Below are 26,131 nucleotides of genomic sequence, written 5' to 3' on the forward strand. Positions count from 1 at the left end.
TTCAAAAGAACAACAACTGGATAGCATTTTCACTTTTCTCTTTGGAAGTTTTTAAGTTGGGCTGTTTCTTGTTTTTGTTTCTAAATCTGTGAATTTATTTTTACTTATCCCGCTTAGTATTCAAAGTATACTTCTGATCTGAAGATTCTTTTTTTCTCTGTTCTCTCTGAAATGGCCTACTAAATGTAGGCTAGAGCTTCATGCCTCGTAAATGCTTTTCATTTTTTTTTTTTTAATCTTTTTGCTTTCCCCTGCACATTGAGGGTCAATTTCAATTTACTAATCCTCTACTAGATGATGACTATTTAATCTATTAAACTTTTTTTTTTAAGATTTATTTATTTATTTTAGAGAGTGAGAACGAGCAGGAGGGGTAGGGGAAGAGGGAGAGAGAATCTCAAGCAGACCCCACGCCAAGCCCAACACAGGGCTCGAACCAAGGACCCTAAGATCATGACCTGAGCCAAAACCAAGAGTCAGACACTTAACCAACTGTGCCACCCAGGCACCCCTAATCTATTAAATTTTTATTTTAGTGACTACACTTTCATTTCTAAGATTTCTAGTTGGCTCTTTTCCAGATGTATTTGTTCTGGTTTTACTCTGCCAGTTTGTATTTCAAAATACAAGTTCTTCATTTATTTTTTTGAGGATATTAAACTTATTTTAAAGCAATTCAGGCTGTTATTTTAATATCATCTAGAGTTAATACACATTTGAATTTGTTGGCTTTCTTACAACTAGGATTTTTTACGTACTTTTATTTTTTTATTGATATAAAAGATTTTATAAAAGATTTTTATAAATTTAAGGTGTATAATGTGTTGATCTGAAATTTATATATTGCAATATGATCCTTCCTGTACTTTTAAATTTTGGAATTTACAATCTTATTCTGAATAGGACATATCCTTTCACTCTCCTTCTCATGCTCTAGCTCAAAACTCAATCTGATCCTTCTGCCTTGAACCAGATTTCCTACTGCCAGTTTGAAATTCCTACCCCTCTATCCAGTCTCCGAACCAGCAAATAGTAGGTTCCAAGTCCTGTTTTTCCCTCTTGCCTCCCTACTTTACAGCCTCCTACAAGACAAAGCCTCACATAACAAATGGAAGAGGCTAGTTCAGCCTCCTATATGAGAGTGTGTGTGTAAGTTCAAACAATGAGTCTGACTCCAGCACCTGGCTACGCATGTAGCACCCTAACCAAACCAAACCCCTGGTTGCCAATGCCTGATTATAGACTAGAGTCCAGTACCTTCTGTTACACTCTTTTTTTGTACAAGCACATCTTTTTTGGAGTCCAGTTGTTTTTTCAGTTTTCTCTTTCTATATTTTATCTATCATTCCAAGGAGAAGTAGAAAAGATACCTCAAAGCATCTATTCACAACACCATCTTGATCAGAATTTCTGCCTAAGCCACTGATTTATCTTCCTTCAAGAGTTTTAAGGATAAATTAAATGCCAACAGACTAGGCACTAACAAAGGTAAAACTCTCTTTTACAAAAGCAAAGGGTGCCTGGGTGGCGCAGTCGGTTAAGTGTCTGCCTTCGGCTCAGGTCATGATCCCAGTGTCCTGGGATCAAGTCCAGCATTGGGCTCCCTGCTCAGCAGAGACTCTACTTCTCCCTCTGCTCCTCTCTCTCTCTCGCAAAAATAAATAAATAAAATCTTCAAAAATAAAAAAAAAAAAGCAAAAATCTTACATCTTATTTTTAGTATATTCTTAGGGTTTTTTAGTGAAAGCCACTGGAGAAATGACTTAACATGGTATATTATGTTTTGATAACTAAAACATGTACACAAAATCCAAAAGGCTTTAATTATCCATCAAATCCTAAGTAGGTTATGATAGTATATTGGTAAATTAAAGATAGGTTTAAAAACACTCCTATATAGGGGTGCCTGGCTGTCTCAGTCAGTACAGCACACAACTCTTGATGTCGGGGTTGTGAGTTCAAGCCCTATGCTGGGTGTAGAGATTACTTAAAAAATAAAAAAATAAATTTAAAACACACTAATAACTACAGCTTGTAACATCTGACATTGAACAGTTCAATAATATGATTTTATTTTTTATTTTTATTTATTTGCAAATTCTAAAGCATCTTTATAAAATCTATATATCAATTACTTAAAATGTTGTTTTGAGGAAGAGAAGAGTAAGGTAGACAAAAGTGAAGGAAAAGCTTTCAACACTCACCTAGTATCTGAACAACTAAAATCTATTGTCAAAAGTTTCAGAGACAACCCTCTTTTCCACAATGATCAAAATAATTCAACCACATCACATGAAATGAGTTGCTCTAAGACTGATATTTCTGGATATTTTTCTTACTACAAACTGTCTAGATGATACTAATAATATAGTGCTAAGAATCATAAATGAGAAATGTTAGTAAATGGTTCAAACACATGTATGAATACTTATCTTGCCCACCAACATCTTAATAAGCTTATACTGTATCACTGGGGTAGAATCTTTATGATTTCAATAAATAACTAGACATTCTATCCATGAATATCTCTAGACACTTGTTTAAAGCTCAACCCCTGGCTGTTTGCCACACATCTGCTGTCATTAGCAAAATTAAAACTAATTTTACTAAAATTTAAAACATCTGAATGCTCCTTAAAAATTTAAGGATTCCTTAGCAAGTCTTTGCCTCTTAATGAGCTGTTCCTGACTTTACCATGTGATTTGAATTATTCAAAAGTCAATCTCAAATCCTTAAATATACAAATTATCTTTCAATCAAGCAATTACTTGATGTCTATCTAATGGCTAACAAGTTCTACTTTGGCCTAAGCAAATTCTGGAAAATTAAGCCCAAAATAAAACCACCAATAAACAATATATTTCTAATATAAGAAAATAAACTAACATTTTGATTTCAGTCAGTGGAGAAAAAAGAAACCGGGTCATGGATTTCCATTTCAAGCATTTCGTATAGCAGAACCAACATTAAGTATTTTTGTCTGAGTCTATGTTCACGTCAGAGGAGTATAATACCATATTTTACCTTTAATTATATTATTTCCTCACTTGTTTCTTTTCCCATTTCTATGTTCCAATAAATATACTTATTTCTGGAACTGAGGGACTCATTATACTCTCCATCCCTTCACCTTCTAATATCAAACTCTCAATCAATATTCGTCCTCGCAGGTCTCCATCATCACAAGGAAAAGAGAACAAATTGGCTAAAACTGCACAGTAAGCCCAAAGGGAAGATGGGGCTTAGGGAAAAGGATGAAAAACAGGAATTGTAAACACAAGCACAGGTTTCTCGAGGAATCTATAAGATATTCCCCTGTAAAAGACATCCAACTAAAGAAAAGGTAGTCTTGAAATGTTTATTATTCCTCAAACACTCCCTTCTTCTGACACCATATTCTCCTTGGTTTTTCTCCTACCTCTCCAGGCTGCTCCTTCTTAAGTATTCTTTGCAGGCTTCTCCTCTTCCACCTGTCCCTTATTTACTGGGGATTTTTGTACTAGAAGATCTTATCTCCTCACTCTGAACTCCCTTCCTGTACTGTCTCAAACACACTCATGACTTAGTTGTCTCCTGGGTATAGCTAATAACTACTCCTAAATCTCTCCCCAAGTTAGAACTCTGCATTCACTCATTTACAAGTATTGATTAAACCCCTACTATGTGCAAACCACTGCTCTAGGCACTGAGGCTTCTGCTCTCATAGGGCTTTGGAAACAAGTAGGAGATGAGAAATAAATAAATGTTGAAAATATCAATCAGTATTAGCTGCTACTTACAAAGAGAATTAAAATTAGGCTAATATTAAAGACTGGGTGGCTGCTTTATTTTATTTTTTAAAGGTTCTATTTATTTATTTTAGACAGAGAGAGAAAGAGAGAGCACGCACATGCATGCACAAGTGGGCAGGGGACACAAGGAGAGGGAGAGGGAGAGGGAGAAACAGATTCCCTGCTGAGCAGGGAGCCCCACACGGGGCTAGATTCCAGGACCATGGGTCATGACCTGAGCCAAAGACAGACACTTAACCGACTGAGGGGGTGGCTACTTTAGATGAAGTGATTAAAGAATGACTTTGTGCAGAGTTGACATTTTAACTAAAATGTAAACGACCGGAAGGGTCAGCCATTTGTAGAAGGGTACCTTGGAAAGAGAATGTACCTAGAGCAAAGGCCCTATAATGAGAATAAGGTTTGTATTAAAAGGAGACTGGTTTGGCTGAAACGTAATAAGCATGAAAGAGAGTGAAAGCATGGAGCCCAGGGAGAAGGCAGTAATCCAGCCAAGAGATAATGATGTCTCACAGCAGAAAAGTAGCATACCCAACTGCCTACCAGTCATCTGTTAAGATGTCAGAGAGGCACCTACAATTCAGATGTCCAAAACTAAATCACCATCTTCTCATTAAAATACACTCTTGCTTTGGCATTCCCAATTTTAGAAATCAGTGAATCATCCAAACGATCATCCAATCCAGTCAGTAACCAGGCACCATGCTTTACTTGATCCTCTTCTCTTTTTCCTAAATTCAATCACCAAGTCCTAATTATTCAGCTGCTAAATCTCCAGTTCATCTACTCACTTAAAAAAAGCATTGCCATTAACCTAGTCTAGATCCTCATTTGTATTACTGCTCTTAATCTCTTTCTTTTCCAATCGGTTTTCCAGTCAGCAACTAATTATCTTTCTAAAATTTTAAATCTGATCAAGTACGTCCTCTACTTAAAACTCTTAACAGATTCCCACTGCCTAGAAAACGAAGTCCAAACTCCTCAACAAAACCTTGATCTGACTTTACTTACCTCCTGATATTCATCCCTTGTGCTCTCAAAACTACCAACATCACCACCAGGTCCTATACTCACTAATCTAATCACACTAAATTACTTGCATTTTACCTTCTTTCTCTACCATTCATCACACCAATACCTAATTTTCTTTTAGGTCCCTAATTAGATAATACTTCCTCATGGAAAACTTGCTCAACCACTCAAGCCTCAGTTCTTGACCTCTAAGTGCTCCTGCAGCATACAGTATTTCCTCCATCACATTTCCTCCATCACAGTGTTTACTACACAGTATTATATTTGTTTGCTTAACTTGGTTTTAGCAATTTTCTGTTTTAGTAATGAACCCAGAGTCATTCTATTTGCTGCCATATAAAAAGTGTTCAATAAATATATCTTGAGGTGCCTGGGTGGCTAAGTCGGTTGAGCGTCCGACTCTTGATTTTGACTCACGTCATGATCTCAGGGATGTGGGATCAAGCCTTGAGTCCGGCTCTGCGCTCAGAGCAGTCTGCTTCTCCCTCTCTCTCTGCTCCTCCCCCTGTTCTACCTCCTAAGTGAATAAATAAAATCCTTAAAAAAAATACTTCTTGAATAAATTAATGAATAAAGGACTTCATTTTAGTGCTGCACAGCAGACTAGATATCCTGAACAAAATCTTTTCAAACACATTGCTAAGCTCACAAAAAATGATGCAAAGAGGGCAAAAACAAAAGGAAAGCAGAACCTCTACAGACTAAGTGAGAACACCAAAGCCAACCTTTCCCCTGAGATTTCTGTTGAGGTTTATAGTCTTTGAGCTTCTACTTCCATTGCTGCTAGGGGCATGAGAGACCAGAGAACAAGCCTACATTCTATTCGAGATGGAACATCTAATAGGAGACACCCAGAAAAAAAGCTAGACAGACAGTACAGCTGTGAACTAAAAAAAAAAAAAAAAAAAAAAAATACAGAAGGGAATAGCAAGAAAGCATGCCAACCTCTCCTTTGGTGTTAAATAGTGGGGGTGAAAAACATAAGGCTAAGTCAGCCCTCACACAAGCTTGCAGTCTGAATTCATGCTACCAAAGTGGTCTAAAAAGTCTAGAGCAAAGAATTTAAGTTAATTTGGTCCTAAGCTGTATTCCCAGCAGCTAATAAAGGCAGAAGTAAATGCTATGCAGGAATGCATCTTCAATCCAGAGAGACTTCAAATAGTTCCAAAATATAAAACTACATGGAAAATGAACAACTCTCAATTAAAAAATATAGATATGGCATCATGAATGAGTGCACAGAGGAAAAAGATAATATAGTAAGAACCAAAAAATTTCAGATAGAATTTTCATTTATAGAATATAAAATAGGCATGTTTAATATGGTAAGTAATAAAACAGGAGTTTGAAAACATAAGGAAAAAAAGAATAAGCAAGGTGAAAAATAAATGATTTCTAGAAATGAAAAATATAATCATTGAAATTAAAAACCCAACATACATATCAACCAGTAGATCAGAGGCAAACTAACAAGGGAATTAGCAAACTAGGCAGACCTAAGAAAATAATGCAGAATTCAGGCCAGAAAGATAATGAAATACAAAATATGACAGACAGGTTTAGAGACATGGAAAATAAAGCAAAAAGACCTAACATAATTCTAATTAGAGTTCCAAAAGGAGATAAAAGAGAACTGAGAACTGGCTCAGTCAGTGGAGCATGTGACTCTTGATCTCAGGGTTGAGAGTTCACGAGCCCCATGTTGGGTGTATAGATTACTTAAAAATAAATGAGCAAAGGGGCACCTGGGTGGTACAGTCGGTTAAGTGTCCGACTCTTGGTTTTGGTTCAGGTTATGATCTCAGGGTCATAAGATCAAGCCCCACATTAGGCTCTGCATCTACTTAGAGTTCCTCTCTCCGTCTTCCTCTTCCTCTGACTCTCCCCGCTGTGCTTGCTCACACTCTCTCTCTCCAATAAATAAATCTTTAAGTAAATAAGTAAATAAACTTAAGAGCAAAAAAAAGAGAACTGAGAAAAGGTAATAGAGAGTGACAGAGATCTGTAGAATAATACTAATCCTCAGATGCTGGAAGCTCAACAAATCTCAAGCAGGATAAATACATACCTAGTATGCAGAAATACATACATGGTAAAATTAAAGTTTACACCAAAGAAAAAGATTTTCAAAATAAAGTTAATCAAATTTAAAAAGCAATAAAATAGAAAAGACATGAGAACAAAAGCATGATATGTGACTTTTCAACACCAACAGAAGCCAAAAGACACTGGAATAACATCTTAAATGTGCCTTTACCATAAAAAGATTCTCACCTAAAGGAACTTGTTTGCCTAGGATGCACATCAGACAGAAAGACCAGAGAAATAAGAAAAAGTGGTTAACAAAGATTTTAGAGAAATCTGAACAAATAACAATGTATATTATATAGAAGGGAAAGAGCAGAACAGACACAAAATACTAGCCAATAAGTAGCATGTAAATTGGGAGAAAGTGACCAGAATTAAAGAATTCTAATTTCTTTATATTTTTCAGAAAAGAATGTAAACTTTTTAATAACCTTTAGACTTTGAAGTACATAGAGTATATAACTCCCAAACAAATCCATGTATGTGTGTGCATATGGGGAAAAGAGGATAATGCAATGAGAAAAAAGTAAACTAAAAAAGAAAAAAATTTTTAAATGCCAAAAAGAAATTAAAAAAAAAAAATAAAACCACAAGGAAGTTCATGATACAGTGGCAGAAATATGCCCAAACATATCAGTGATAACAGTAAATATAAACAGACTAAATTTCCAATTATAAGACAAAGATTATCAAATCAGGACCAAAAAAAGGTTAAAGTCAGAGGATGGGAAAATTTATACCAGGAAAATACTAATAAAATCTGGTAGAGATAATACTAAAAAAAAAAAAAAGAGTTGTTACATAAAAATAAAGGATGTAATTCATCAGTGTTATGTAACAACTCTAAATGTTTATGTATCTAATAACATAGCTTCAAAATATATAAAGCAAAATTTTAGGAAGAACTGTTAAAGGAAAGACTGTCAAATCCATCAGAGCTATCATGGCTTAAATGCCTACTTTGGAAAAGAAAGAAGGTTCAGAATTAAAGAACAAAACAGCTCCCTGATAATTTAAAAATGAATGACAGAATAAACACAAAGAAAGCAAGAGGATACAATTAAGGTAAGAATAAAAATTAACGAAACAGGAAACAAACATACAATATAAATGTTCAAAGTAAAAAGATATTACTTGGAAAAATAAGAAAATGGACAGAGCTCTGGCAAGATTAATCAAGAAAATGACAAACACCATTAAGAATGAAAAAAAAGGATATAACTATATATGCTAAGAGTATACAGAGACTATTATGAACTTGATGCCAATAAATTAAAAATTTAGTTTAAGTGAACAAACTCCCAGAAAAAGAGAACTTACCAAAACTGAGTCAAAAGCAAAAAAATTAAAATTAGCAGTTTAATAGCTTTCCACAAAGTAAACACTAATTTAGATAGTTTTGTACATAAGTTCTAATGAACATTCAAGGGACAAATAATCTTACACAAGCTAATTCAGTATACAGAAAAAAAAAATTATTTTAAAAGATTTATACACACCTGTTTCATCAAATGATGGTACTTTTTCCACTCTGAGAGTCTGTGATCCCTGTCCTTCTTTCTGAACATTTGTGGAGTATGACTTCACTTGACTCAGTGTACAAATATATGGGTGACTACAGTGAACCATGTTTGAAAAGCTTCCCAATGTCACCAAATTCTGCCATTCTACAAGAAAAAAAAATTAATTTCAAACAAACTCACAACAAAGATTTTATACCCAATAAAACATACCCACTATGAAAGAGAATAATTTTACAGAATAACAATAAAACTTTCATTCTGCTAAATACTCAAATGCACATGCTAATCCACCCTCTCTATGGAGGGGTTTCATTGACCCGTAGGTGTATGGGGACTACATTTTGTAAAGAAAAAATAATGATAATACTCCTATTCTCTAATTTGTAAATTTATTTATATGGCAATCTTTTATTTTTTAAGTCTTTTTTTAAAAGATTTTTTTCATTTATTTATTTGAGAGAACGAGAGAGAGAGAGACAGCACGCGCAAGCAAGAGCAGAGGAAGGGGCAGAGGGACAAGCAGCTTCCTCCTGCAGCCTGACCCAGGGCTCAATCGCAGGACCCCGAGACCATGACCTAAGCCAAAATCAGATGTTTAACCCACTTAGCCCAACCAGGCACCCCTGGAAACTTTTAAAATATGTAAAATCAGGTAAGACATTCTTATTCACCTCTTCTGAAACATCTCTGACATATAATAGATACTTTTTATTTTGTATGCTGGTTCCATCCAAATTTTAAAAACATGGAAGTAAGGAAGTATTGGTGCAGGTAGAGATGAGACTAGGTTCATTTTAAAAAAATGTTGGCATAATGTACTTTGCAGAATAGAGAACTCAGAGAGTGGGGAGGTATGGTGGGCTTCCTACTCAAAATTACCGTGTCCTTCTGCTAGCTAGAGATTTATTCCTCTTTCATTTCACAATCAATAAGTGAATTATATTAATCAGTCATTCATACTGTCACTGATTTTTTTTTAATCAGATAATTAGATCAACATTTGGTGAGATTCCTCAGTATATAGGAATTCTAATTGAGTGAAGAATAGAAGACTAATTACAAAGCACTTCAGCTGCTGCATCTGGTTGACAGTGGGCTTTGGAGGGCTGAAATACCGAAGAAAAATATATTCCATACTTGCACTGATGTGGCAGAAAACTAAATCTGTCTCTACGCTCATGTGACCCTCTTTCTCTCTTTTTTTTTACTATAAGTATTAGATCTTGAACACCTTGTAAATAATTTACATATTTTTTAAAGTGTTAGGTGAAATAATGAAGTTATACCATTAGAGATAGTCAAGTTTTTCCTGAGAGTGGAGAGTTAAGCATTTAAGGGCTGAAACTTCTCTTTCCTTTTTTTTCCCCTAAGTAATCTCTACACCCAACTTGGGGACTGAACTCACAACCCTGAGATCAAGAGTCACATGCTTTACCTACTGAACCAGCCAAGCGCCCCAAGGGCGAAACTTTTCTGTTTAATAATGATCTTCCCAAAATGTTAACTCATGTATGTGCATGTGCAGATACACGCCTTCTGAAATCAAGAAAAATAAATCTTTTCTTAATGACTCCGAGAATTCATCAGGAACATAAGTTATCATGAATGTCAAAGATAATTCGAAAAGCATGAGGAACATAAAGCAGTATAAATATTCACTCAAGCTTCAGGCTTGGAACTTTTGAAAAACTTCCTGATGTCAACTTACTGTTTCACTTATTTGGCACTTTCACTTATTTAACTGTTGAAGACCCAGTATGTTTTTGGTCATTTGCCTCTATTTTTTAAAGGCTTACTCTTACTCTAAAGTAAAGCAAATATAACAATGTACCTCCTTGCACATTAAAATCTGTAGCCTACTAGCCAAATCAGTGACGCAAGAATTAAAGCACATTTTCCTAAGAAACTCACCCTCCAGAAAAGCATCTTGTTTACCATGGCCACTGGTGTTCTGACCTGTCAGTCCTATTCAAAGTATCTTTTGTGATTATTACCTAACAAAGCCAATATGCCACCAACGCTTTTTTTCACCCACTGATCAAATGCTTTTATAGAGACTGTGCTAAAGTGTTTAAAGAGAGACTACTCCACAGTCTTTTTTTTTTTTTTAAGATTTTATTTATTTGTCAGAGAGAGTGAGAGAGAGTACAAGCAGGGGAAGCGGCAGGCAGAGGGAGGAGCAGGTTCCCCACTGAGCAGGGAGCCTGATGCGGGACTCAACCCCAGGACCCTGGGATCATGACCTGAGCTGAAGGCAGATGCTTCACTGACTAAGCCACCTAGGCTTCCCTACTCCACAGTCTAAAAATCCTTCCTCAGAAGATAGTATTTCCATGACTTGATCCTAGATTTTTTTTCAAGGTTCTCCTTAGTTTTTCAAACATTAAATTTCAAACATATGCAAAGGTAGGAAAAAAGTACAATGTCCAGGTACTCATTGCCCACCTTCAGCAATTATCAACTCATGGTGAACCTAGTCTCATCTCTACCTGCACCAATACTTCCTTACTTCCATGTTAATTTGATGCAAAACTCAGATAGTTAATTTTTTAATTTATTTATAAAGATTTTATTTATTTATTTGAGGGAGAGTGCACAAGCTGGGGAGAGAGGGAGAGGGAGAGGCAGACTCCCTTCTGAGCAGGGAGCCCAACATGGGGCTCGAACCCGGGACCCTGGGATCTGACCTGAGTCAAAGGCAGCCGCTTAACGGAATAAGCCACCTAGGCACCCCCAGACATAAAATAATTTAATTCATAAATTTTTCAGTATGTATTCTAAGAGACAAGAACTTTTTAAAACACAGCCAAACCACCATTATAAAAAAAATAAACAATGCCTTGTATCATCAAATAGCCTCAATTTCCAACTGTTTACAAGTGTTAGAATTTTTGTGTGTGTGAACAGATCCTAATAAGATCCATATACTATTGTTGACTGAGATGTCTTTTAAGTCTCCTGTAAGCCACAGGATGTATTTTTTTTTTTTTTTTTTTAAGGTAGGCTCCATACCCAGCACAGAGCCCAAAGCAGGGCCTGAACCCACAACCCTGAGCTCAAGACCTGAGCTAAGATCAAGAGTCAGACACTTCACCAACTGAGCCACCCAGGTGCCCCCAGGATGTCTTTTTTTAAGAGCCAATTTTAAATTGAAGAAACCAAGTTGTTTGCCCTAAATTTTTGTCTTGGTAGTTTTCCAGTCTGAATTTTGCTGACTTAATTCCCATGGTGTTGTTTAACCTGTTCTTCTATATGTTCTATAAATCAATGGATATACAGGTTTTATTGAAATTCTGACTCTTTTTATTAGAACAACACTACTTATTAAGCAGTGAGGAGTTCTGGGATACCTGCCTGGCTCAGTTGGTATGGCTAACAACTCTTGATCTCACGGTCATGAGTTCGAGCCTCAAGTTGGGCATAGAGCCTACTTTAAAAAAAAAAAAGGGCAGTGTTAAGTTGTTTCATCAGGAACCACATAATATTTGGTTGACTCTTTATTTGTGTAGTGTCTGCTGTTGTTCAGTGCCCAGAACCATTTATCCATTAGGTGGTTATAAAATGGTGATATTCAAATTTTACCACTTCTTCATTTGTCAGAATACTTCAAAAAGAGAAAATTCCCCACATTTCTTTGGTTACTCAGCAGTATAGTTCATATAGGAAAATCAGGCTAAATTGTCTCCTTATTTACCAGTTCTCAAAATAATGAGTTCACCACCTACCATCCTGAAGTAGTGACACATAAGTTTGTATCATTATTTCATAGATTTAAACATTCTTTGATATATTTCAACCCATTTTAGTCATTCTGATTAATGGTCAATCTGTCCCATTTTTGGCCAGAAGGGTCTCTTCAAATTGACTCCTGCATTCTTTTGACACTATCCTAGTACTAATCTTTGATAGCCTCCTTGCTAGCTGTTCTGAAAAGTCCTTAATTTTTAACTTCAGTAGAATTTCAGGTATCAGCAACTTTAAAAGTACACATTTGGCATTAATGCAAGATCAAAAATTGCACAAAACTTGGAGAATACATTACCATCTTTAACACTTTATACTCTCAAAAATACACAGGACCATATTTGATTCAATAAAACAAATACAGTATCTAACATACAGCAACAGAAACACAACCATTTAAAAAAAAAAAATGAACAGGCACCTGGGTGACTCAATCGGTTAAGTGTCTGCCTTTGGCTCACGTCATGATCCCAGGGTCTTGGGATCAAGCCCCGCACTGGGCTCCCCGCTCAATGGGGAGTCTGCTTCTCCTCTTCCCTCTGCCGCTCCCCCCACTTGTGCTTGCTCTCTCTAATAAATAAATAAAATCTTAAAAAAAAGAACCATTTTTAATCAATTATTGAATTCATTAATTAATTCGAGGAGGCAGAAAAATAGTAAAAAAATATTACCCACCACTAATATACCCTTTCTTCAAGGTGACGTCTAAAATATGTTGCATACAGAAGATTAACCTTTGAGAGTTTGGTCCTCACTGTTCTTTGGGTTTGGACAAGGACTTCTCATTACTGTATATATAAGAGCTCTTTCTTCACCAAGATTGCAAAGAGACTCTTGTCAGTCTAGTTACAAAAATCACTCTGCTTTTATTTTACTGCTATTGCCTCTGTAGCTCCTAACAATCACTGCTGATAAGCACTTGTCCTCTCTCTCCAGTCTGGTTTGTCACCTACCACTTAATCTGGCTTTCAGAGGAAATTTGGCCTTCTTTTTCAGATTACAACAAACAACAAAAGAAACTCTTTTTGTCTCATGCAAACTGACACTTCTGTCTACTGTGTATGTTGCTTCTGCAATAACCATAACCAAAAACAAACAAAAAGATTTCTTGCAGTTTGTACTGTTTTCTTATTGGCTAATTTCAGGACTAGAGAGTCAAACTTGTAGCCTAAGTCTTCTAGAGATCAGTCTCTTTACTTAAGAGACAATTTCAGTAGTTTCTCCCCCAAATTCCTAAAACACTGACATATCAAAAACTAAATCATTGTTACACTTAATTTTATAAGAGGTTAGTGTGAACTTAAAATACACAATAATAAGCAGAGTAGCACAGCAGAAGCTTGCTGGACCCATTAAATACACAATAATATAAAATGCAAAAACTGCTCTTCGTGGTAATATTTATCATGGCAAAAACAGGAAACAACTTACATGTTTCCTAATGGAAAAGTAATTAAATTATGAGAGGTCCCTATATTTTCATTGTGTATACATTTAAATCTTTTAAATATGTGGGGAAATATTCATAATGTAGCATTAAAAAAAAAGCAAGAGACAAAATAACATAATGGGATTTCAACTATTAAAAACGTGACTAGTGGGGGTACCTGGCTGGCTCATTCGGTAGAGCATGTGACCCTTGATCTAGAGGTTGAGTTTGAGCCCCACACTAGGTGCAGAGCCTACTTAAAAAAAAAAAAATGTTGGGGCACCTGGGTGGCTCAGTCGGTTAAGTGGCTGCCTTCAGCTCAGGTCATGATCCCAGGGTCCTGGGATTGAGCCCCAGGTCAGGCTCCCTGTTCCGTGGAGAGTCTGCTTCTCCCTCTCCGTTTGCCTGCTGTTCTGCCTGCTTGTGTGCTCTCTCTCTCTGTCAAATAAATAAATAAAATCATTTAAAAAAAAATGTGACTGGTGAAACATCTAGATTATGCATAATTTTTACTCTAGAATTTACACTTTTCTGTATTTTCAAAAATGCCTAAATTTTTAAAAACTAAGAATGTAGTCATTGCCAAATTAATTTTATTATTATTACTACCAATACAACATTATCTAGTTTACTTTAATGCTTTTGGCTAGCCAAAAATGCAGAAAAACCTCTTGTGCCTAATCATCTACCAAGCAAAAGTGTGACCTAGATCAGGTAGCTCAGCCTAGGACTATCGCTGACGTGATTTTTATCCAGCAACAGGAAAATTCTGCCTCTTGGTATACATCCCTAGTGCACTTAATTCTTGTTAATATTTGCTTAGAAAAGTAAAAACAACAATATCTAATATATTCAGGGCTTACCAAGTGCCATTGTCCAAAATACTTTACCTGTATTATCACACTATATAATTTATATTCCAAAATATACCTCAAAGCCATCTACCTCCCTCCATCTTAGCCCCAGCCTTGTTTGCCTAGATAACTCCCAAATGATCTCTTTAATTCACCCTCTCCTTTCTAATCCATTTTCCAAACAGTAGTCAGACTGATAATTTTTAAAATATTGCCCTTTTTTTAAACCTATGGCCTAAAAGGCTCCGATGCCTCTCAAACTTCATTTCATACCCTATCCCCCTGTACCCAAGCCACAGCAGTTTTCTTTTCGGCTCCTGAATACACTAGTCTGGTCTTTAGGATTCCTATTTGCTCTACCTGGATTGATCTTCACCTGGCTTGCTCATTTTCATTGTTCAAGACTTAACTCAGTCACCACCTCCTCAGCATATCTAATGAAATGGCCTCCGCTAGCTACTTTCTAGCCCATCACCCAATTTACTTCTTTCACAGCACTCAGACATGTTTTCTCGTTCCCGGTGTCTGCCCAATAAAGGTGGATACTATGTCTGTCTTGTTCAGCACCACAGCACCAGCAACAATGCCTCGCCTTGGACCTCTTTGTTGAATTGAACCTCACTCTCTAAAGGTTATGAGGTGCATAGTATAGTTAGTATCATTTTACAGTTAAAAATCCTATCATTAACTTGAACTACATAGAATCATGGTGTCAGCCTGCCAGAATGGTCTTTCATTGCTAGTTATTCAAAGTGGGGTGGGGGTGGCGGGCATAACAAAACAAAATTCTTGTCAGATTAGAGAAAAAAATAAAACACAAAAATTTAATTTATACCTTTTTATTTAAAACTACACTTCTATTAACCTCAGATTTAAGCAAAAGCACATATCTGTTAATTTGGTATGCTGTACTTAAAGGAGCATCCTCCCATCTCAATTTTTGCCAAATGAGGCAAGGCATAAATATATGAACAGTAAGTGCTCTATGCAAAGTCAGAGGAACTTAAAAAGGAAATATTTACTATAGAAACTAAGTCACATTTTTATCATTTAAGAGGATTATGTTTATTATAAATTGTTTGAAAAACAAAAGGTTAATAAAAAAATTTTTCTAGAGAAACTTACTGTTAATATATATTAACTGTACTTTTTTCTAGTTTTACCTAACAGTATAATAGCATTTTCCCATGATACTATTCTTCTAAATTGATTTTTTAAGCGCATAATAAAGGCACCAAAATATATTTCAGTTTCCAACTCTCTGTAACTATAAACGTTATCAATTTATTACTATGAATAATGAACTTGTGCACACATCGTAATACCTGTCTGATTATTTCTTTATGTAACTTTAAATAGAATCACGGGGCGGAGCCGGGGGGGGGGCGGGCGGCGCAGCACCTGGGTGACTCAGTCAGTTAAGCATCTGCCTTCGGCTCAGGTCCTGATCCCAGGGTCTTGGGATCGAGCCCCACGTGGGGCTCTGTGCGGAGTCCACTAGTCCCTGTCCCTTTGCTCTTCCCTCCTACCCCCGCTCTCTCTCAAATACATAAAACCTTTAAAAAAAAAAAAAATAGAACCACTGGGTCAGAAGGTATAAACCTTTAAAGTTTTTTTTTTTTAAGATTTTATTCGCTCATTTTTATACATTTTTTTTAAGAATTTATTTATTTATTTGAGAGAGAGAATGAGATAGAGAGAGCATGAGAGAGCATAGGGAGGGTCAGAGGGAGAAGCAGACTCCCCGCCGAGCAGGGAGCCCGATGCGGGACTCGATCCCGGGACTCCAGGATCATGACCTGAGCCGAAGGCAGTCGCTTAACCAACTGAGCCACCCAGGCGCCCTTATTCGCTCATTTGACAGAGAGCGCACACAAGCAGGGGGAGCAGCCAGCAGAGGGAGAGGGAGAAGCAGGCTCCCTACTGAGCAGGGAGCCCGATGCGGGACTCGATCCCAGGACCCCGGAATCAGGACCTGAACAGAAGGCAGACGCCCAACCAACTGAGCCACCCAAGAGCCCCTAAAGTTCTTTTCATAAAATAACTGACCTCCAAAACACTGTTCAACTCTAAGTCCCAATCAATAGAAAAAGAGAGTTCCTGCTTTCCTGTACCCTCAGTATGAGGTTATCATTATGTAAAACTTAGCCAATATGAGACAGGAAATGAGTAGCAAATCCTTAAACTTACATTTCTATGCTTATTGGTAAGTATGGTACATTTTTACACTTTTATTGGCCACTTGAACTCCTTTATGAACTCATTCATTTCCTTCAGCCATTTTTTTTCTTTTTTTTTTTACTGTAAGATACATTGGTTTGTAAGAATTCTTCATAAATTCGGGATACTACTTTTGTAACTGCCCTGTCCAAAACAGTAGTCACTGTTCACTGAGCACTTGAAATGTGACTATTCTGAACTAAAATGTGCTAAATGTAAAATACACACTGGACTTCAAAGATGTAGTACAAAAAGATGATGTAAAATATCTCAATCTTTATCTTGATTACATATTGAAATCTTTTTAATATACTGGATAAAATAATACTAAAATTAACTATCTGTTTTTACTGTTTCACATATGGCTATCAGACAACCCAAGGTTACATACATGGCTCACGTTATCTTTCTTTTGGACAGTGATCCTCTACAATACTATTTGCCTTTTCACCTTTAAACTGAGCTTTCAGTGTATAGGCATTTCTCATTTTTAAGTATGCAGATAAAGCAATTGTTTCCCTTAAGGTTTCCTTCTCTCCTTCTTAAGTTTACCCCCTCTGCCATACAGGAATTTTAGAAGCATAAACTTTATTTCTTGACAAAGAAAAACATCTGTTTTGATTTTTTTTTCCCAAAAGTTCTTCAAATATCCTTTTCTTCTTACATTCATCTACTTAAATAGTACCCTTTTTCTAAATGCTTTCTAAATTTTACCATAATGGCTGCCCTTTTAAAAACTGTTTCAGTTAGTACTGGAACTAAATTTTCACAAAGAAGGTTATTTTTAAAACCTACTATGTGTTAAGTGTGAAAACACATTTTAATTTTCTATTGATAAACATTCCAAAGAACTTTGCAAAGTCATTCTGACTGAAGAAATAGGTACTTATTATGTGGTTCACAGGCAGATGAGACAAAGAGTACATAATTTTCGGCATGATGACAGCTACAGAGAATAAGAATAACAAATTACACTATTTTAAGTCCTTTCTACCAACTTAGAAGGCAGTTTAGCCAATATACCTAACTTAAGTGTAAAATGCCAAAACTGCTTGGACAATAGAATCAACTATGCTAGAAAGTTTACTTGAGGATTCTGGAGTACTGTATAATCAGAAGATTCATTTTGTTCATAAGAGAACCAGCTATATCGCCAATAGAGAAAAATTCAACTTTTTTTTTTAATGCTTTCAATGGTTAAAGAAAACATATTCATTCTAGAAAATTTGAAAAATTCAACTTTTCTATACCCACCAAAAAGCCCCAGAACATGTTAAAAGTAACCCTTCTGAAATTTTAAAAGCCAGTTTTTATATTTATTGCAAATAAAAGATACTAATATATTCTAATTTATCTGCATAGCACAGGCGTCACTATAACTTATGTTACTTGTAGACTTGAATGACTCGACTACAAGTTCTAACTTCTATTGCCAGGCCACAAACATGCTACAAATTTTTTCAAACATGAATTTTTGGGAGATGTTTCTGTAAATACTCTGTATGCTCAAGAATCTAAGGAATTAGACTAGGGGTGGATTTGGTTCTGTGTTTTTCCCTCTGTTCTCAAGGGGTCAAGCTATGGCAAAAAAACATAGGTAAGCCTGACTAAAACCTACAAGTTCAGTGCTATTTTGGAAACTGGGACAACTTAAATATGAGTCAAAAAAGAATATGTAAAGAGAGGAATAAAAATTCTCGTCAACCACCTTTTTCTGGGTTACAGCTCCAGGACACAGGATTTAACCAAAAAGACTGTTAACAGAGCTGAAGAGTTAGTTCTTTTGCTTTACGATCCAAAACTGGGCTCATTCAATGACTGCAGCATGGTCATATCCTCATACTCAATGATTCGTAAATGATGAGTAGCACCCCCATCCCTCCCTCCCTCCCTCCTTTTTAGGAAATTTAAGAAAAAAAGTTGGGAAAACGGGAAAAGGAGCAGGGCAAGAAAATCTGTTGAGCCCAAGACGCTCAATGAAGGGGAGTCGGTGAAATCGAAAGACCCTGGCACTTTTAGGATTCCGCAATTTCTCATCACCTAGGGGAGAGGGGTTGTCATCGGGGGACACCGCAATGCGCACGTAGCGTTTTATCTGGTACAAAGTAGTTGGCTTCATGTATGTGACCCAGCCGGAGGGCTACCCGCAAGTTTCCATGGGAGTCGTGCTAGGGCCTTAGGCAAAACCAGGGTCTGGGAGAGCTGTCAGAAGTCCCCGCCAGCTGGGCGGGCTGAATTGCAAAGACAGACCCGAAAGGAAGGTTCTGGGGTTGGGGAAGGGCAAGCGGGCGAAGTGCCGGAGGCGAGGTGCCGAGCCCGGCCTGCTCCTCCAGGCCCGCTGCCGTGGAGCCAGCGGCCGAGGCGGGACACTCACCCTGGCGCTCGCTGGAGCCGTGGGCCGCCGCCCTGCAGCGCAGACGGAGCCGGCACAGGGAGGACCAGCTACATCTGTGGGCGGCAGCGGCGGCGGCCAAGCCCGGTAACATCCTGGCGGGGCAAAGGCCCCCACTCGGACACCACCTCCTGCCTCCGCGACGCCGCGGGGAACTGACTCCATAGACCGGACACCTGCTAACACTCACGCCTGCGCCGCCGCTGCGGCCTCATTGAACCGGAAATGGTAACATCATTTATCGGCGCCGGTCGCGCAGGTGGCGGAAGTGACGTAGACTAGGAGTACAAATCTGGAGGCCTTGTCTCCGCAGACCGAGACCCGCGGCGTGGGCAGGGCGTGGCTGCAGTCAGGGTTCGGTGTCCGCCCTTCTTTTTCCCGCATCCGTAGCTTTTCGCTTTAGTCGGAAATCATCGCGTATCGTTTTCATCTGAACAGCTAGGAAAGCTTTGGGGCAAGTGACAGGGCCTTTTCCGGCATCTGCCTGCTCCTTTCTATTTTGTGAGCTCGAAATTTGGGCGGTGGTGTTGGAAATGGGAAGAAAGGTGGAAAAGAAGGATGCTGGTTTTCTTAACCTCTTTCGGGAGCCTTCTTGGATGAGCCTAAGCGGCGGCTAACGCACCGAACTCAGTACTCTCCGAACATTGCCACAGTACGTCGTTCTCCTCTTTGTAACACACTTTTGTGTAGCCAGTACATGAAGGCAAGTACTCACTTTGGAATCAGTACTTGCCTTACTAACCTCTGAACCTCAGATTCTCGTGTGTAATGTAGTAAAGTAAGGCTTTCATATGTTCAAGATTTGCCTGAGTAAAGGGAGATGTGCAGACATTGGAAAAGGAGTCAGTCTGGTTCTAGAGAGAAAGAGACCGGAACAATCTTCACCGCGGTGTTTACCCCTTACACGCTCGTTCAGGTCTCAGCGTAAACTCGGGAGAGGCTTTCCTTAACCCTGGCCAATGTAGTAGGGCTGGTTATTCTCTGCCGGGTTGCCTTGTATATTTTCTTCAAAATGCTTATCACTATTCGGAATTATCTGTGTATTTATTTTTTTTAATTTTCTGTCTCTCAGAATAGAAAATAAGCATCAGGATGCTGGAATCTTAGGTTTTGTACATTGCTGTTTTCAAGAGGGTAAAAAACAATAGCTGGCACAACAAGTAAGTTGAGGGGAATGCATGGTGGTTTGTTTTGAAATCAATCTGAGTAGCTTAACTATGTTACTACACAATAACTATTTCAAAGAGAAATAAATTAGCATGTTCCTAGAATCAACAGTCTTATGCTAATTTAGATAACCGGTTTGTGAAGTCATAGGGATGAAATTATAAGGATGGTAAAGTTAGCTTCTGTGACAAACATAGTTTAAAACGTTAAATGGTCAGGGCATCTCAGTGGCTTAGTCGGTTAAGGGTCCCACTTTTTTTTTTTTTTTTTTTTAGATTTTTTTACTTATTTGACACAGGGAGAGAGGGCGTGCTGGCCCTCCAGAGAGCACAAGCAGGGGGAGTGGCAGAGGAAGAGGGAGAAGCAGACTCTCCGCTGAGCAGGGAGCCAGAGGGAGCCAGATGAGGCTCAATCTGAGGACACTGGTATCATGACCCCAGCCAAAGGCAGAGGCCCAACCTACTGAGCCACCCAGGTGCCCCTAAGCGTCCCACTCTTGACTTCAGCTCAGGTCATCCTCTCCGGATGGTGGGATGGAGCCCCACAGGGAGCCCTCCCCCTTTGGTCCTACCCTCCCCCCTCTCGTGCAGCACTCTCTTCCCCCTCTGTCTCTCTCAAATAAATAAAAATCTTTAAAAAAAAAATAAAATAATTTCACCACTTACTTGGTTACCTTCTTTCACTTAAAAAAAATTAAGTGGACATTTAAAAATGTGCCATAAATATGCATAACTTCACGATTACTCAAATATCTGAATATTACTGGAAAGTTATCTCTTCCTTGTAATAGATTTTAACGGAAATTCAACTCTATGATATAAAATACATAAAGGCTTAGCTCTAATTTTATGTAAATATCCATTGGCCTTCACTACTAATGCTTACCTGCTTTGGATTCTTAATGTAGCCCCTCGTTTCTTAACTTGGATACTGTATTAATTTTGATAAACCTCCAGAAGTCTTGACTTGCCAAATAAATTTGAAGAATAAAGCAGATCATGCTGGGTTCTATCAAATAATAAGGTCTCCATGGACTTGGATTAAAATACTTCTGCAGCTGTCTTGGTGTTTACACCTATATTGTCATTATATACTTGTCCTGCTGGACAGTCCTCAAAATTTCCCCAAGTGCTGAATGAAAATTGAGGCAATGTCAGTTTTAGAGTTCCTTAGGAGAATTTCCTTTGACCCTAAATTCTTTGAGAAATCCCATCCTTACCAAGATATTTTGCCTTACTGCTCCACTTCAGACACATTCAGCAGCTGCCTATATGTACAAAATGGGTAAGATTCCAATATCATGGAGCTTATTTTCTATCAGAGGAAGCATAAAATTTAAAAATAAACACATAATTTCAAATAGTGATGTTATTAGGAGTGTCTGGCTGGCTTAGTCGGTAGAGCATGCGACTCTTGATCTTGGGGTTGTGAGTTTGAGCCCCACATTTGGGGTACAATTTACTTAAAAAATATTAGTAATAATATTGATCACTTACTAATTGCCACACTCTCCATGTGCATTATCTCATTCATAACACTTAAGCAAGTTATAGATGAGGAAAATAAGGCAGAGATCGTGCTTTTTACCACCACACATTACTTTCTAAGTCAGTGGGTTTTATCCTCTGGAAGAAAATACGAGGTCTTTCAAAAGACTTGAATGACAACATGGTCTTTTGTTTCCTGAAATGTAGGTCAAGAGAGCATGTCCCTAGATTTTTTTATGTATGATCAACATGATACTGAGTTTCAAAAAAATAAACTTTCACGAGGATTTGTGATATAAATAGACGCCTAAATATAGGTAACTGTTAAGTCAGAGAGATGGAAATAGAAGTAGGAAAGGAGTGAAGTGTCATTTGATTATTAGGCCACACCACAACGCCTGCAGGGTTTTCCATGAACTCTGAATAAGTTCCTACATCTTTCAGGAATGTGCTTCTGTAATTGAGCTGACTGTTCCTTGGTTCCACCTTGTCTGTTGCTTTGGGAAAATAGTGATTGCTGATCATGAGACAAACTTGGCCATTTATTTGGAAAATTGACTTAGATAATCCATTGCAAGATAAAGTGAGTGGTTCTATCATGAGGTATACTAATAATACAAATTTAATTTTGAATGCATATATTTGTGGGCATCATGTTGATTTTTGCATGCAGGATTGGGGGTGGAGGGAGCTTGCCCACCTAAACACTTCAAAAAGAAAACAGCTTATGTGTGGATAAAAGGGAGACGACCTGGCCACAGCCGCGAGTGTCAATGCCTACTGTACAAACGTGGTCAGAAGCAGTGTGGGCCTGCACAGACATAGTTTGCATGTATAGGCAAACATCTGCATAAGTAAAGAAAGTGAAATGTGAATTTGATACGATGTCTGACCAGGCTGCTAATCCTCCTCTCCATTTTTCAGAGCTGTTGAGTGATTTTCCCAAAACCACTCAGCAAGGATGGGCTTGAACATGGAATCAGACACTGGTCCCCTGACTCCAAATCTGTAGGTGTGTGAGCATGGGGTGCACGGGGGAGAGGCAGAGGTTGGTTGTTCTGATGGGTTTTGTCCCCACATTATTCTGTGAAGTAACTTGTTTCTTAATCACAATTATTACGTGAAAAAAATATATGGTAACTCCACTTGCATTCAGATTCACTCTTTGCCACTTCCATCCAGGAATAAAAAGAGTGATTTCTCCAATGATGACCATATTCCTGGGTCCTAGCTCTTTTATCCATCTTAGTTTCTCCAATAATAGCCCCTTCTGCAATTCACTTTGTCAAGTTGGGGGGGGGGGATTTTATATGTAAATTTATATGTATGCATCTTTCACCATGTGCCCCTGGCTCCCTTCCTCAGAGGTTAGTGATCAGGGGATTACAGACATTACAATTGGGAAAATCAAGTTACTAAATACTCCTGGGGACAGAGGAGACTGAAATGTTTGATAACCTTTATCCTTGAGAAAAATAAGCTGGGGACTGAGAGCAAGTTGATTTGGTACTTTTGGGAAGGGCAGCATTTGTGAAGAGAGTAAATTTCTTCTGCAAAGCCACAGGTGGGGGCACCAAAAGAAATTCTCGTAGGTTTTTAAAATTTTAACTTTTTTTTTTAAAGATTTTATTTATTTATTTCACAGAGAGAGAGAGAGAGACAGCACAAGCAGGCAGAGTGGCAGGCAGAGGGAGAGGGAGAAGCAGGCTCCCCACTGAGCAAGGAGCCCGATGCGGGGCTCGATCCCAGGACCCCGGGATCCTGGGTTAAGGCAGCCACTTAACCGACTGAGCCACCCAGGCACCCCTTTAAAAATTTAACTTTTTATTGAAGTATAATACGCAGAAGCAAGCATAAATCCTACGGGCACACCTCTAAGGATTTTAACTAAGGAATGAAACTATGTTAACGGTACACAGCATTACTGGCTCCCCAGAAGCTTCTCTTCCACTCACTACTCTCCCACCCCTCAAGGTAACATGCTTCTAACAACATAGATTGATCTTCCCTGTCTGGGGACTTTATATGCATGAATTATATATACACTGTGTATTCCTTCATAGTACATATGAAAGAATCTAGTTTCTTTACCTCAGTATTATGTTTGTGGAATTCATATTGTTTTCATTCTCACAGCTATGTAAGATCCCATTGTATGGATATCCCACAATTTACCCATTTTACTGCTGATTAGCATTTGGGTAGTTTCATTTCGGAGCTATTACAAATTATCACGGACATGTGTATGTGTTTCTGATGGATGTATTCCTAGGACTAAAATTACTGGGTCACAGTATGCAAACTTCCAGCTTTGGCAGTTACTAGCAGTTTTCCAAAGTAGTTGTACCAATATACACTCCCAACAGCAGTATGTGAAAGTTCTGTTTCCTCATGACCGCACCGACATTTGCTACTATCTTCTTTTTTAGCCTCATGGTAGGTATGGAGTGGCATGGCATTGTAGTTTTAATTTGTATTTCCTTGATGATAAATGAAGTTGGATACCTTTTCAAATACATATTGTCCATTTGGATATGCTTTTCATATCCTATTTAAGACTATTATTGCCCACCTTTCTTTTAGGTTGTCTGTCCTTTTCTTACTGATTTGTATGATTGATTTGTATGATTCTTAATGATTTGTATATTCTGGAAACAAGTCCTTTGTTGGATATATGTATTACAAATATCATCTTCCACTCTTGTGAATTGTCTTACCATTTTTTAGTGGTATCTTTTAAGGAAAGGAAGTTCTTAATGTTACACATTATCAAATTGTCCAAATTACCAATTTATTTTACTAATAGTTAATATATTTTGTGTTCTATTTTGAAAATTTGTACTTATGCTTCGGTACTTATAAAGTTTTGTAGCACCTTCAAGATGAGGAGAATGATATTTCCATCCCCATTGTATGTTTGCTTAACCACCAAGCTTGCTGACCTATCCCAGTGCTATGAATTTGAGAGGAAATTTTGAGGACTGGGAGGAGATGGTACAGAGAGCAGAGACTGTGGATCCTGACTGATCCTACACACCTCAAGTTGGGATCACAGAGAGTAAATGAGATTGAGACCTACAGACTTGTCATAGAACACCAAAACATGGGGCAACAAGTATGTGTGTATCAGGTATGTGTGTATCATCACTGCCAGCCAGTAGTCAGCTGATAGATACAGCAAGTCCTGCAAAGAACTATCAAAACATGGGGAGCTGCTTGGGATTGAATTTCTCCTCAGTGGGGCCTGTCAGGGAGCCCCATGTGTCCTCACTGACAAGTAGCTAGATAAGCCACAATGACCTACAGAAAGGGGACAACAACTTTACCACACTCATGCATTTGGGAGATCACGTATTTCCCTTGTTGAGCTCCTGACCCCACCATCAGAAAAGCAAGAATATGGAAGAGAAAGAGGTGTGTGTAAAGTGAGTTGGAACCACACAGGTCTCGTCTACTCTACCCTGGAGGGGGCGTGAGTGTTTTTAAATTAAATATGAGATTAATGTTTTTTTAAAAGATGTATTTATTTATTTGAAAGAGAGAGCACAGCAGGGGCCAAAGGGGGGAGGAGAGGGAGAGAAGCAGACCCCTTGCTGAGCACAAAGCCCTACACAGGGCTCAATCCCATGACCCCAAAATCACGACCTGAGCCAAAACCAAGAGTCAGATACTCAACCAACTGAACCACCCAGATGCCCAGATGCCGAAGATTAATGTTTTAAATGAAGAGAACTAAATCGCAGTACCTGGAATTAAAGTTTTAAGAACCAGGGAGGCTACTACCCCAAAACAATGAAGTTTGACCAAGTACCAAGTGTAGAAAATATGAAAATTTCATGCTTATGCGTCTTGAGATTCTCAAACTGGCTCCACATCTTTGTTTCCCCTGGTATCTTTAGACAGGGATTGTTTAGTATTCATCTCTCAAGCCTTGGTGTCTAGCGTACAATAGTACATGGAACATAAGATGTAGGTGAGTGAGTGAATGAATGCATGCAAACTGTAAGAACTACATAACTGTTCTAATTCTCCGTAAGTACAGAGTCTCCTTCAGAGAGAGAAAGTTACGGTTATGTCCGTAAAATCTCTACAACGTTCACCCTACAGAGAGAGCTTTCAATCCACTTTCACCTCTTTTTCTAATCAGCTCTCCTTCCCCCCCAATAAACACATACATAACTCTACTAGGAGGAAGAAGGACTTACCCTGAAATGTTACATGACTTTGAGCTGCATTCCTAAGAGGCTCTCTCAGCCTCTAGAATCCTTTCCCTCTCTTTTAGGGATCGCCCTGCTCTGTCTCCAGCATTCTACTCAATTTCCTCATCCACCATCTCCTCCCATTTCTCCATCAATAACCTCGTAACTCTGCCCCTCTGGCCTTGCCATGTACCAGTTCTGTCCA

At 38.1% G+C, this 26,131-nt stretch overlaps 1 protein-coding gene and 1 long non-coding RNA gene across 2 annotated transcripts in view; one reads left to right on the forward strand and one right to left on the reverse strand.

Moving 5' to 3' along the window:
• The window catches only part of SLC30A9 (solute carrier family 30 member 9), an 80,204-nt gene extending 60,897 nt beyond the window's left edge, over nucleotides 1-19,307 (reverse strand). Inside the window, exons 1-2 of the mRNA XM_035005066.1 lie at nucleotides 19,056-19,307; nucleotides 8,411-8,578 (exon numbers count right to left, since the gene is read on the reverse strand). Of these exons, the coding sequence (XP_034860957.1) occupies nucleotides 8,411-8,578; nucleotides 19,056-19,167 (280 nt within the window). The 5' untranslated portion in view covers nucleotides 19,168-19,307. The remainder of the gene's footprint in view (nucleotides 1-8,410; nucleotides 8,579-19,055) is intronic.
• Nucleotides 19,308-19,345: 38 nt separating this feature from the next.
• LOC118010579 lies at nucleotides 19,346-22,905 on the forward strand. The gene is made up of 2 exons (XR_004679245.1): nucleotides 19,346-20,233; nucleotides 22,652-22,905. It is a non-coding gene; the product is annotated as an uncharacterized LOC118010579 (long non-coding RNA).
• Nucleotides 22,906-26,131: the final 3,226 nt, after the last annotated feature.

Source organism: Mirounga leonina, unplaced genomic scaffold, assembly GCF_011800145.1.
Source record: "Mirounga leonina isolate KUSES-001 unplaced genomic scaffold, KU_Mleo_1.0 Mir_129, whole genome shotgun sequence".
NCBI classification, from domain to species: domain Eukaryota; kingdom Metazoa; phylum Chordata; class Mammalia; order Carnivora; family Phocidae; genus Mirounga; species Mirounga leonina.